We start from the raw sequence: 14,053 nt of genomic DNA on the forward strand, positions 1-14,053 counted from the left end.
TTCTTTGTATTACTGCAGCCTTACAATATAAAGCACCTTGAGGCGACTGTTGTTGTGATTTGGCACTGTATAAATAAAACTGAATTGAAACTGAATAGAATGGACTTCAAAGGAAAAATGATATAAAAAGTCAAAAGGCAGTCAAACAAGAAAACAGAGTTAAGAGAATGGCAAACTGCATTGTAGCCCTTCTTTTACACTTTGTCTTATAATAATAATGGATTGCATTTATATAGCGCTTTTCCAATTCTACTATTTATTCACTCTCACATCCACACACTGGTGGAGGCTACAGTTGTAGTCACAGGGGCAGACTGACAGAAGCGAGGCTGCCATATCGCACCGTCGGCCCCTCTGGCCATCACCAGTAGGTGAAGTGTCTCGCCCAAAGACACAACGACGAGACTGTCCGAGCCGGGGCTCGAACCGGCAACCTTCCAATTACAAGATGAACTGCCAACTCTTGAGCCACGATCGCCCTTTTAAATAGTAGATTTACTCATGCATGAGTTCCACCTGCCTTTGTGTTTTTGCTAAGTGTTTCTCATAAAGACAAAGCAGGTGAAATATGGTTATGAATTAAACAGCAAATGCATTGCTAACTAGATATTTCACATAACAGCTGTTAATGTCAAACTTAATATCATGAATTAATAAGGGAGCTTTTCTGTTGCATTAACTTTGGCGCCCTCTGCATCCCAGTAAAATTACTGGTTATTACCAGTAAGGCTTTCAGTAGTTTTGGATCAGTGTGATTTTATAAAATGTCCTTTTGAACAACCAAGACAAAGGTGCAGTGGATTAAGTAAGGGCCCTGTCAAAACTGGATAATTGTTATTCAGATTACATCTTTTAAACGACTGCGCCCAGAGCAGCATCTACGGTTTTATCCAGTTACTGGAGGTGTCCCAGGTTTAAATGCTTTCATCCCTTCCTTCTCTTTTGGGGGTGTGTGGTTGTTTTATGTATTGCATTCAACAAAAATCTGTAGATGGCTGCAGGTTTATGCTGCTGTCCCTTGTCTGCTTTCTTCCCAACCATATAAATAAAAAGACAAAAATGTCTCAACTTTGGAAAAACTGAGCCAAACTGTGGACATCACCTCAGTATGCAGGATGAAGGGATAAATGCTATAACTATATATCAATTTCACATTTATTTTTTATCATAATATATAATTTCATATTGGTCATTCTGATGCTTTGCAGTATTCTAATATGTCTATATTATGAGATAAAAACTTTACTCAAGATAAAGATAAATGTTTTGGCTTCCCTTCATTGGCTTCCTGTTAAATCCAGAATTGAATTCAAAATCCTGCTCCTCACATACAAGGTCTTAAATAATCAGGCCCCATCTTATCTTAATGACCTTGTAGTATCATATCACCCTATTAGAGCGCTTCGCTCTCGCTCTGCAGGCCTACTTGTTGTTCCTGGAGTATTTAAAAGTAGAATGGGAGGGAGAGCCTTCAGTTTTCAGGCCCCTCTTCTGTGGAACCAGCTTCCAGTTTGGATTCAGGAGACAGACACTATCTCTACTTTTAAGATTAGGCTTCAAACTTTCCTTTTTGCTAAAGCATATAGTTAGGGCTGGACCAGGTGACCCTGAATCCTCCCTTAGTTATGCTGCAATAGATGTAGGCTGCTGGGGGATTCCCATGATGCATTGAGTTTTTCCTTTCCAGTCACCTTTCTCACTCACTATGTGTTAATAGACCTCTCTGCATCGAATCATATCTGTTATTAACCTCTGTCTCTCTTCCACAGCATGTCTTTATCCTGTCTTCCTTCTCTCACCCCAACCGGTCGCAGCAGATGGCCCCGCCCCTCCCTGAGCCTGGTTCTGCCGGAGGTTTCTTCCTGTTAAAAGGGAGTTTTTCCTTCCCACTGTCGCCAAAGTGCTTGCTCATAGGGGTCATATGATTGTTGGGTTTTTCTCTGTATCTATGAAGCGCCTTGAGGCGACTTTTGTTGTGATTTGGCGCTATATAAATAAAATTGAATTGAATTGAATTGAATAAAAAAATTCTTTCAGAAAAACAGTGAACAAAATATTTATTCTTAAACAATTACATGACCTCTGGTGCTCCAACAAATGGACAAGACAATACAAAAAAGTTACCATAAAAATAAGACGATGACAAAAGTGTGACAGTGAAGCAGTCCATGTCCTAAAACAAAACACCGCATCACTGACGGACACATGGAGGCGGCGTTGGAATGTGACGAGTAGTGTGTAACCAGGACAGAAAAAAGGCGTTACATCTGAGGAGATGAGCACTTCCTGCTACATGTGTCATTGCTCCAGTCAATGTGGGGTTGACACAACAGAAGAAAACAAACATAAAAACCCATTCGAATATCTGAGATTCAGCCCTGAGATTAACACACATACAACATAGCTTTAAAAAATCCAAGCATTTTGCAAGACTGTAATAATAAAACATTCTCCAAAATCTCTATTTGGTACAAGTGCTTGAAACTGGAAAACGAAAAACAAAGAACTACAGGCTCAGTGACACACCTGCTTACTTAAAAATGGTTGATTAAAACATTTATTATTTCACTGCAACAAAATATAAAAACGGCAAAACAGAAAGATGGCACAAATGGAACAGACATGGTGTTTTCAGGGTAGGGAGATGTGTGTGTTTGTATCCTGCTGCTGCTGGTGAGACACTAAGCAGACGAAGCCTTCAGCTGCCTCTGTGTGGATGTCTGTTGACATCGAGTAATGGCTTAATGGGCCTCACACAGCACAGCGCTGCTCCTAATGGCGCTAAGGAGAAGTACACAGACTTTAACACCAACACTGATCACAAAGACTTTTTCTTCTAAAACAAAAAACTGAGTCTGACGTCCTCAACAGGTACGCTCGGTTTGAGCCAGTCCCACAGAGTAGGTGAGCACCTGTGCAGTCAGAGGGTTTTACTAGGAGGCGGCCCAGCACGTATCTGGTATTACTAACAACAGAGTCTGCTGCATAAAAGTGCATGCAAGCTGCCCTCAGGAACACCGTGTGCAGTACATCCACGGATTTGTTGTTGGACCACAAGCTAGTGAAGGAACACCGAGTCCATGTAGCGCTGGTAAGTCAGATAAGGCTTCTTCAAAAGCAGCATGTAGGCCCAAGTAAAGACATCAGGAACCTTAATACTAGCGCGGCCATTCCTATTCAATTTAAGACTGATGGAACACCAGAGTAACTGTTGCCCCTTCTTGTTGGGTCTGAAGTCAAGCGAGCAGCTGAGTGGTCCTGTTTGTTGAGATGATGAAAGGGAAATCTAACACAGGATTCCCTTTCCTTAAGGAGTGGAAGAAAATTAATTGTTTAATAATTTATAAACCCCTAACACAGCTCCTAACAATTCAGACTGAAGTTTGTTAAGATCCAAACTGATTTAAAGATCGTACAGGCAGAAATTCTCTCAGGCCGAGGTGGGAGGCAGGCAGTTGGATCTGACTATTTTAAGTTGACAAGGTGACCAATGAGCCTCAAAAGCCAGATATAAGAGCCTGAAGCCAACAACGTTTGGAGGCAGTGGTCAGCTGAAGACAGTAATACTGCAGCTGGAGCAGAGGGCCAAAGTGCTTCCTGTGAAAATACATTCAAATACATGCACGCTTTGCGGCTCGCTCAGTAACACCTGCTGGGTGAATCTGCACGGGAAACAGAAAGCATAATGATCCAACAAGGTGTTGCATTAAATCTGGAACCCTGTTGTGTTGACGATAATCAGGTACCTTTACTCTGGGAGGGTACTACCTTGAACCACCAGCCCCTTCTTTCTGTCTCCATGACTGGCTGTTTAATTCAACATCAAAACTGCTTTAGCAATAACTTAAAAAAAACAAAACACAACACTCAATCCAACCTCTTTGACAATTGCTAAAGAAACCAATACAAGAATAAATAACCCAAATATAATCAAATACTTAGAAAATCTTTAAAAAAATTAAATATCTTTGATTGTTATTCATATTTAATTCAGAAGAAGAAGAAAAAAGAAACCAAAACATCCCATATAAATAACTACACAAATAACAAATTCAGCGTTACTTCAAGAACGGTTCTCGTCAGTCCGCGGGTGGTGTTGGCTGATGAGTACTGTCAGACTGGACTGAGGGAGGTGACCGGGGTCCTCCAGTCCCAGTGCCTGGTGGGGGTTAACAGTGCAGTTGAAGGACAGAGGGTGAAGTTAAGGTTTGCGGGTGCTAGCTGTCAGTCAGAACAACCCTGGTCCAGTGTCGCCATGGTTACCAGCGAGGTGGTGGGAAGGCCTGCGAAAATGCTGCAGGTGAATCTTCTAACAGGAGAAAAACAAAAACAAAAAAAAACCTCTCAATGCATTTCATAGAGAGCAAAAAAAGTAGCAGCAGCTGCCACTACATGAGTCGTCACACCAGGGTTCGGGATCCTAACCACCAGTAGTAGAGAAGTGTGATTCGCTGCTCCAGAGAACATGTCTCCGCTGCTCTGGAGTCCAGTGCCGACATGCTTTACACCCATGAACCCGACACTTTGCATTGCGGTTGGTGATGTAGCTGCTCAGCCATGGAAACCCTTTCCATTAAGTTCTGTACACACTGTTCTTGAGCTAACCTGAAGGCCACATGAAATTTGAAAACAATTTTCAATTTGTAACAATCGACTCAGCAGAAAGTTGGCGACCTCCGCATTCTGCACACGCGCCTCAGCATCTGCTGAAATCGCTGTGTGGTGTTATGTGGCCGATCACTTTGTGAATGAGTTGCTGTCTTTCCCATTCACTTCCAGATTGTTATAATATCATGAACAGTTAACGGAAACAGTTAAATGGAATCACTCATTTCTGGCTGCATTTCGATGTTCTAGAGGTAACAGCACGTCTACATATGATTTGATTGTGACTGAGGTTAAACTAAAACCATGCTCAATTCTGTTTTTCAGGAAGTTGATGCCTCGTGCAAATCTGTACTGTGGGTTTAGAAAACGAGCTAAATTAAAATTAGCTTGTGTACTTTTGCCGCTCAGCAGATACCCCAAACCAAGATAACCACTATACTGGCTCACAGCTTTAAAAATACAAAAAACGCTCTCTTGTTGCCCGATATATTTCAACTGTCAGTGGTTTGATCAGCAGAAAGCAGAAAAAGTATTTACTGACCTCACGAGGTTTCTGTCCCCTTTCGTCCCATCTGCTCCCTGGAGGGGCCTTTGAATGTCTTGTTCTAAGAAGACATCACAAATCCAGAGGTTACGTTTTTAAATGATCACAAGCCAAATCTTCAATAAGAGCAAACATACATTTTCAAAGCGCACACAAATACAGTTTTAAAGAGCACTGCTGCTCACCTTGTGCTTCTTACACTTCATGGAGAAGTTTTCTTCAATGAGTACACAGTCTGCAGAACAAGAACAGAACAGGAGTTGGCAACGATGCACTGATTCATCTGCAAGGCTCAAACGCCCCCACGTGCAAGTTCAGCCTGAGCGGAAGTGATAAGAGCCAACAGCCCTTCACAAAGGAGCTATTTTCAGAACAGTGCACATGCGTGCACGCACACACCGAACACAAAGCAACAGTCGTGGGTGTATGTGTTCAACTTTAACTTTGTACCTGTTAAAGTTTAATTTGAGACTTCAGATGTGGAGCAAAAAAAGTAAATAAGAAAGAGTAAAAACAGTAGTCAGAGGGGCAGATGGCATACATAAATCTAAAGTTACTCCATCAAAGTGTGGGTGGTGGCAAAAATTCCAATCACCAGAGGAAAACCTGCAGGGCTGCGTGCTACTGTAAGTAAATTCAACACTCAAGATAAGCCTGAAAAAATAGACTGTATATAAAAGATGAACCTGGCCACCAAGCCCTAAAACATACTTCGCTTTTTTGACTATTAGAGAAAAAAATGCTGTATTTAAGAAAACTTGGAACTACCAGTTAAGACTATAAAACACTCAGTAAAAGGTTTATGGATGTCACCTAGAGCCAGGGCCGTTTTTCCGCAGACTTCTATACAACTGAAAGCATTTTTCCCCAAACACAGGCGCCAGCAGAAAGAATCCAAGTTTGAGGCACTTCCGCATTGGCCAGAGTCAAATATGCACAAGGAGATTACTTCAGATTGTATCACTTCCCCTGCATTATCTCATTTTTATTTTGTGACAAAAGTCAAAGGAGCCTGGCTGATTGGGACCCACACCCATTTTCACACCTTGGCTCAGGTGATTAGAGGATCATCAGGGGGTCCTTTTGTCCCTCTTTGGGGGGGGGGGATACTCCCACTGGGTTTATATCTGGGACTCTCCGCCATTTGACCTTAGAACTGAAGAAGCTTCTCGGATGAGAGGTGAAACGTCTTCAAGCAACTTAAAGAAGTCCAGACGCTTTTCTTTGCAAGCTCCTTTGACTACGATGACCTGGATGACTGAGAACCTTCACAGACATTTCGTGACAAAAGTTTCAAACTATGACGAAAATTATTGGTCAATGAAATTAACTCGGGTCCATCTTTTACATGCAGTCTACAACTTAAGCATGCATGCAAATTTTAAAATTGCACAAGACTGGCATGATAAGAGTTTTTGCTCTGCTGCGTACCTGACTCCAGAGCACACCTGTAGTGGTACTTGTTGGGGCAGCCTTTGAAGAAACAGCCCAGCGTAGCACCTGGGTCATTGCACGCTGAACACGTCTGAAAAAACAGCAGATGAGGTTAAGAGAAGACATCGTGCACACTTCTGCAAGCTGTGATTTCCACTTTTACTACATGGGACAGGATATATAGCACTAAGGTAATTACTATATAGTTTTAATTAAAACACTGCCTCCAGCAGCAGTCGTCATAATGTACAATGGCTGATGTAAACAGTGAGGCTCTTTAACAGTCTTTCAAAATAAAGCGAAACCGAAAGGCTGCATTTACCACCAGTCTGACTCATGATGGTTTAAGATGGTTAACACCTTATCACCTTGGGAGAAATTGAAAGAACGCTGCCTTGGTGTACCCTTCATACAGGAGACACTTTGACTTTAAGATGCCAATGTTGATCTTCAGTCGTATCAGGCATCAAACTAAAAGTCCCCGAGGCATGCTCAAGCTAAAATATACTATCACCTCTATTAATTTCTATGCATAACTCCTACTCCGGTGGCAGCAGGGACATGCTGGCACTAGCTGCTCCTCCAGCTGCAGTGTCTCAAGTGTATGTGTAGAACAATGGATGAACACAAGCTAGCTCAGGTTATCTTGAGCTGTATGACCTCAACCAACAGTCAAAAGTTTGCCGTGACACATTTTGCAGGGACTGTTTTATGAAACACACATTTGATATCATCATATAAATATCGAAGGCCTTAAGTTATGCAAGATTTCTACTAATGACTTAAAAAGAGATCAATGTTTAATTTAATGATCTTATCTTAAAAAGAGGCAAATGAACCATTGGGGGAATTCTGGATTAGGTCATCTGAACTACATGCTGAATAAGGATAGTTTCAGAAACTAGAACCTTTAAATCAACTTTCGGTCATTTTCGCCTTTTCTCACAAGGTTTCTAACTGGTTATATCAAATAGGTTATAAAGGGCTAAATTAGAACCTAACTCTGACTGCACAGTGCTTGTAATTATATGGTTGTAAAGCCACTGGCACCATTTTTCTCCTTAAGAATAACGGCCTTGGAGGACCCATGTTGGAACCGGGAGTGGCGTCACTCTCGAGGTTACCAAGTCTTGGTAGCAAAGTTGGAAAATCAGGATTTCATTTGCTCCTCAGCAAGGGGGAGCGTATATATTTATTACTAATACATCACTAACAACACTCCCTATGCTTGGATTTTAGTACTTAAAAACACTGCTGCAGCACGTTCACAGACAGAACCAGGTCAGTGCATATGACTATTTTAGCCAGTAGAAAATATACAACAGTAGCTACACAGACTACAGTTAGTGAGACTGCTCCAGGTTTCCGAGTTGGAAGTCTGAGTTCAGGGAGGTGTTCCAGGTGAGAAATCCTGACTGGCTATTTGCAAATTTTGACTTTTGGCCTCAAAAGGGAATGCACTGTACCCATCTTACTGTGTAGATGGTTAAAACTTTGCCAAAAAGTAAAGAGATCTCCCCAAAAATAGCGTCTCACTGTCGTTTTCCCTGCACCAATAATTTCCAGTGTTTTTCTAACTGAGCTAATAAGCTAATTATTCACATTTCCTCTTGCAGTGATTTGAAAGCATTTAAAATATATAACTCTCTTACAGGCACAGAAAACAAGCCACCTGCAGTACATTAACATCACAATGCTGCTTTCATTTCCAGCTTCATTATATCAGCTATGAGTCCATGTGCTATTGTGCAACACTCCAAATTTAAAGTGCAGATTTACCGTCTCCTGGCCTACTTTGACAGCCTCCTCCAGGCCGTACACTTTGCCCTTCACAAGGAACACGCCTGCAGACCAGATGCCGCAGTCTTCATGAAGCCAGTATTCACAAGGTTGGAGAAGCAACATAGGGGGACTATACCAGTCCTCCACATTCGCAGAGCTAGCATCTGTCCGCACTCGTTTAGCTGCAGGGCTGCCTGTGCCGATGCTGCTGTTGTTCCATCGGTGGTTCTCCATTAGGCCCCTCTTCTTCAGCTGAGCTCCAGGCCTCAGGGCCCGCACAGCGGGCACAGCGGCACACTTCCTCCCCCTTCCTCTCATGCTGCAAGATGAAGAGTCCGAATCACTGTAGTCATCCTCTTTGAGGCCTAAAGTGCTGGCTGGTTTTTTGGTGCTCGGCTGGTAACCTTCAGGGAAGTAAGGGCCGTGAAGGTCCCCCAAGTCCATGGCGTTGGCTGACTGCCCACACAGGCAGCAGATAAGAGGGCGCTGATCCTGACCGTGAGTGGACACCCGGCCCAGCTGCAGACAGGAAGTGCTGGGTACGACTGCAGAAATGAAGCCGCTGGTATTAGCCTGCTGCTGCGAGCCCTTCTTGTGCTGCGCCCTTACCTCCTCTGGGTAATTGACGACAGTACACAGCGACGGAGAGGACTGCTGACGCTCCACGTGGATAAACGGAGAGAAACTGTCTGGCCTCATATCCCTTTTATCCTCCTTGTAGTTGACATACTTGAGCTTGATCTCAGGCTCTTTTGGGGAAAACATGGACGAAGACTGACCCGGTTTATGTTTCTTTCGCCTTCTTTTGGGAGTGCGAGCAGCCTTCGTCTTGGCAGTGGGCGACGCTTTGCTAGCAGGAGATCTGCTGTTGGCTTTGCCTTGGTTTTTCTTTGGAGATTTTGATGGTGGAGAAAATCTTGCCACCTGGATTTCCACTGAGGGGTCTGGCTGAGGAAGCAGTTCAGGCTCCTCCTTTGAGTTATTATGTAGAGCAAACTGAGGACTTGACTGTGGGGAGGTTTTCCTCTTTGACTTCACAGGGCTAGTTTGGGGTGGGTGCACAGGTTGGGAAACATTCATCGGTTCAGTCTTTGAACTCTCTCTCCGCGCAGCAGACCGGGGGCTTTTTGGAGGTGCGCTGCGCCGCGACTTTTTAGAATTACCGATCATTTCTGAATCAGAGGTAGAGTCTTTGCAGCTGTCAGTATTCAGGTTATTTGATTTGTCTCTTTTCAGAGGAGTTACTGCTTTCTGTTTCGCTGGTTTCGCTGAGGCAGACACTTTTACTCGGCTTCTCCTTTTACCTGCTAACACAGAGTCTTTCTTCTTAGAAATAGATATAGTGGAATCGCTAGATGTTGACTGGGAAGCATTAACTTTGTTACTAGTGCGTATGCATCCTGATACTTTATACCTGCTTGAATTTATATTCATAACTATGGCCTCTAGCCGTGTCCCTCTGCTGGAACGTACTGGCAGCTTCTTTTCTTTCAAACTTCTCTCTAGTGCCTTTGCATTCCCGTTCATGTGAGGAATAACAGTCTTGTGATTGTTTTCAGGAACTTCCGCTGCACAAACATCATCTGTCAAGTCGATCAAAGGCTCCAGCGCAGCCTTTCGTCTACTGCCCGGCTGTTTATTTTCATCACTTGAATCCAACCTTGTGGTGCCATCGCTGATGCCAGAGCTTGGCTGAATGGCCCCTTCTGTATTCAAGCTATCACACGAGACCCCCTCAGTTGTCTCAAGATAAGAGTTGTCGCCGCTGGGTGAGCTTGAGGCCTGAGGCAGCACAAATACATCTTCCACATCATCCAGTGAGGTAGCAGAGGGGGAAACAGGGTCCTCCAGAGGACTTATATACTCCCTGCTCAGTGAACAAAGGTCTCTGGCACCCGCACTGTCTGAGGCAACCACCTGCTCTGGTGTCTTAGACATGAGAAAGAGCACCTCAGCGCCTGCTTTCTCCTCGTCCTTCTCTGTGACAGGGGTGACAGTCTCTGGAGAGGATTCGGCACATGCTCCTGAACAGTTATCCAGATGTGGGCTGTCATCACCAGCAAGGCTGTGATCCTCTTTGCCTTGCAGCGGCTTTTTAACATCCACGTCACCGAAAGTGACTCCACTGTTACACTCATGAGAGTCCTGTGTTCTGTCCACATTGTTCTCCAGTCCCCCTTGAGCCTGAGACAATGACTGAAAAAGTTCCGTCTGTGTGGCGAGGTCCTCGGGCCCCTCAACCTGCGCCAAGTAATGCTGGTTCACTGCATAGCCGGTCTCCCCGAGCCCTTTATCTGTGTCACAAGGAGGGTGGAGGGAGAACTTGCTGATAGGCGACACACTGTACAGAGGCGAGTGTTGAGATAGGGTGTCTTGAAAAGAGAAGACGTGAGACCGGCTCACGTATGAAAGGGTGACTGTAGTGCGCGAGAAGGCATTGTCTGGCTGAATTTGATCCCCTGACTGGTGTGCGATGTCTGAGGAGCTGGTCTCTGAGAATCCCTGTAATCCAGGGTTGCTGTTCCCAGAGTTTGGGAACCAGCCGGGGCTCTTGACCATCGACAAGCCATCAAAAGCCGTGGTGGAGTTGAGGACACATTCTTCCCCTTTCCTGGTCAGGTCGATCACATTGGGGATGCAGGAAGTAGAGAGCTCTTGAGGCTGTAGATCATCTATGCTCCCTGGTGGCTGCTCCATAACAACTGCAGTAGAAAAGTGAAGAAGATATTCACGTTAGCTTATAAATGGTGGCATACAGAGATCAATTTCTGAGTTTATTTCACCACTACACAGGATAACCAGAGTGGCTTTCCTAAGACCAAATACTCTTTCCCCCCAAAAGCTCCAAATCACAGTTTTACTTTTTACCATTACATTGAGTTGACACTTTGTTACACTGTTATTCAACACACTCAAAAGTAAGCTTATTTCATTTGAAGCAAAGAACTGAACCACAACCCCGTACAAATGAAGTCATGCTATTAAAATTAGCTTGGAAACTGACGTGTGCTTGATTTTCATTAACGCTGGAGAATATGGCAAGGGTTAACTGACAATTTACGCCTTGGCTTATTTCCAAATTGTCTTAATAGTATTAAATGTTCTGAATAAAAAGTTGTTACGTTTACCCAATAATCTCTGTCCGAACACTGGGCTGACTTTTTAACTACTAGAACTAACAGGTCGAGCTTGCTAACCACAGTTAGCTTAGCCACAGCTAACGCTAGCTAGGCCCGGCTCCGGTAACATTCTCTAACTGCATTAAAGATTTGAGAACTTTAAGGGCTTTTTAGTTGAAGACTGGAAACCGTATCATACAAAACGTGATTTATCAACTTCTACTTATCGACAACAGCCACTGTTCATTTCGGCGAGGTCCACTGCCCGCAAAGTGTGATTATTCCGATAAATTGACAACTTTTATAGCTCAGTGACAGACACCGTGGCTTACATCCTACTGCGGCTCTTACTAACTTTAGTGCGAAAACAGCAGCCAATGTGATTTAAAGATGTTTTATTTTGTTTAAAATTGTGGCCTTTGCTTTATTAAATGAGTTCCGAATTGAAGAATAGATCTTAAAGATTTAGAGAAAGACATCCTGTTCGCTAGTAGAGGTCCAAACAACACGTAAACCAAGGTATTATCAAATTACGGGTTACTTTTCATGGAGTTTGGCGAGACGTTCTCTCAATTAAAGAGAACAGCAAGCATCGGGGCAAGGCCCGGCTGGATGAAACAAAGACAGAGCGGAGGTAATGCGCTGTGCTGTTCTGCTGCTGATCAAAACTTACCCGGACGGGAGAAATCGCAGCTTTTTCAAACGTCCAGTTAAGAATCCCTCCCGCCCCACATCTCCTTCAGCAACACATCTATTCTAATGAACCCCAGTAAAAATCACAAAGTGAGAAAGCCCTAAATTAAATAAAGATCCACACACTTTCCAGGAACACACTACTCTGATAGCACCACTGTCAAGTTGTACATAATCTAAGGCTTCCGGGCACTCCTTTCACAATAAAGTAATTACCAGTAGGTTTAGTGCTATAAAATTTTAACATGTCAATAAAAAGCAAAGTCCAAATACAAAAAAGGTTTCGCGAAATGAAACTTAGTATCTATTCCAGATAAATTAATTTGCCAGTTATCCAGCGGTTGCGTGCAAGCTGTCAAAGCTTCAGAACTTGACCTTGAAGTAGGCTAGCCTACTTCAAGGTCAAGTTCTGCTGCTAGTCACTGATGATGAAAAGTTTTTTGTGTTTTCTTTTTATTCAGCATTGCCGTCATCTGATATCGGGTGCCCTGACAAGTCAAACCGAGCAATGAAACAGTTGTCACTTGGCTAAGGAACAGAAAGGCATTATGGGAGAGGAGTGGTGTGATCTAATAGAAAGTACTAATCAGTGCCTTACTTTTGAGTGTTTTATGATCTTTCGTTGCTACTGATAGCAGTATTAAAGAAAGGCCAACAACAACAACAACAACTACTACTAATAATAATAGTTCAGTTTCATTATATTAGCATCAAGTCACTACACTTGAGGTGCTTTATATTGTGAGGTACTACTAATAATAACAATAATACAGAGAAAATCCCAACAATCACACGACCCCATATGAGCAAGCACTTGGCGAAGGTGGGAAGGAAAAACTCCCATTTAACAGGAAGTAACCTCTGACAGAAGAGGCTCAGGGAGGGGACCCATGCCACACCGTGAGCCATTGGAAGTGAGGTGAGAGAGACAGGACAAAACACAAGTTGTGGAAGAGAGCCAGAGATGAATAATAAATAATGATGAAATCCAAAGTGGTAACACACTTTAGGTTCAATAGCACAGTGGTAAGACTGAGATAAGGAAGTATTCCACCAATTAGTATACCACTAACATACACATAATGCATACTGTACAACAAAAGTTACATTAAAATCACTTGGTGATGTGAATAACAGTTGTTACAGTGTAATGTGTGACCGTACAGCAAGACGGTCATGGGAGTCTGTGTGGAGTTTGCATGTTCTCTCTGGGTTCCTCCTACAGTTCAAAGACATGCATGAGGTTAGGTTAATTGGTGATCCTAAGTGGCAGTAGGTATGACTGGTTGTTGCCTTCACAAAGTATGTACTGTACTATGCAGTATGCAAAACATATGCAGTCTGGCATGTACTACTTCATCATAACATCACACTTTAAACTTTGAACCTGTTTCTGTACAGGTTTTCTATAGTTGAAAATAGCTTAGCGTGCCTTAGATCTGAGTTATTTTTAATGGCCTCAAAGCAACCTGTTAATGCAGCAGAGAAATGAAAACCACAGGACTGTTCATAGGTAAGTAACAAAATTAGTTCATATACTACTGTCTAATGAATTGTTTTGCTAAAGCACAATAAACAGCTGATGACCATTATGAAGAAGGTCGTAAACAATGGCAAGAAAATAGTTTTTCAGAAATTTAAAACAGGCCTTTGTAAACATGTTCCCGGGTTTATTCAATTCCATTTTAATTATATAAGGCCAGATCACAACAGTCACCTCAACACATCTAATTATAAGTCTCATTTTGGGTTATACTAAATAAATTACTACGTCCATTTGTTAAACCATGGTCAGTAATAGAATATGCTCATTGTCGCCAAACCTTTTCACTCCAGCCTCAAAGTAATGTCACAGCAATTACTGCGTATGACT

General features: G+C 43.0%; 1 protein-coding gene across 4 annotated transcripts; it reads right to left on the reverse strand.

The window, feature by feature from the left end:
• Positions 1-2,040: 2,040 nt before the first annotated feature.
• si:dkey-94l16.4 (transcription factor 20) lies at positions 2,041-12,436 on the reverse strand. Of its 4 annotated transcripts, none has more exons than XM_040036779.1 (6): positions 12,161-12,436; positions 8,366-11,070; positions 6,584-6,677; positions 5,338-5,387; positions 5,150-5,213; positions 2,041-4,309 (listed from the first exon to the last, which is right to left on the reverse strand). In XM_040036779.1, the coding sequence occupies exons 2-5, from the start codon at positions 11,063-11,065 to the stop codon at positions 5,151-5,153; spliced, it is 2,907 nt and encodes a 968-aa protein (XP_039892713.1). In that variant the 5' UTR covers positions 11,066-11,070; positions 12,161-12,436; the 3' UTR covers positions 2,041-4,309; position 5,150. The 4 variants fall into 4 exon arrangements, with proteins under 4 accessions (XP_039892713.1, XP_039892712.1, XP_039892711.1 ...); XM_040036778.1 differs by lacking the exon at positions 12,161-12,436 and adding an exon at positions 12,029-12,154 and having other exon boundaries at positions 2,041-4,283; XM_040036777.1 differs by lacking the exon at positions 12,161-12,436 and adding an exon at positions 12,029-12,154.
• Between the last annotated feature and the right edge of the window lie 1,617 nt (positions 12,437-14,053).

Source organism: Simochromis diagramma, unplaced genomic scaffold (genome assembly GCF_900408965.1).
Source record: "Simochromis diagramma unplaced genomic scaffold, fSimDia1.1 OVJJ01000371.1, whole genome shotgun sequence".
NCBI lineage: Eukaryota > Metazoa > Chordata > Actinopteri > Cichliformes > Cichlidae > Simochromis > Simochromis diagramma.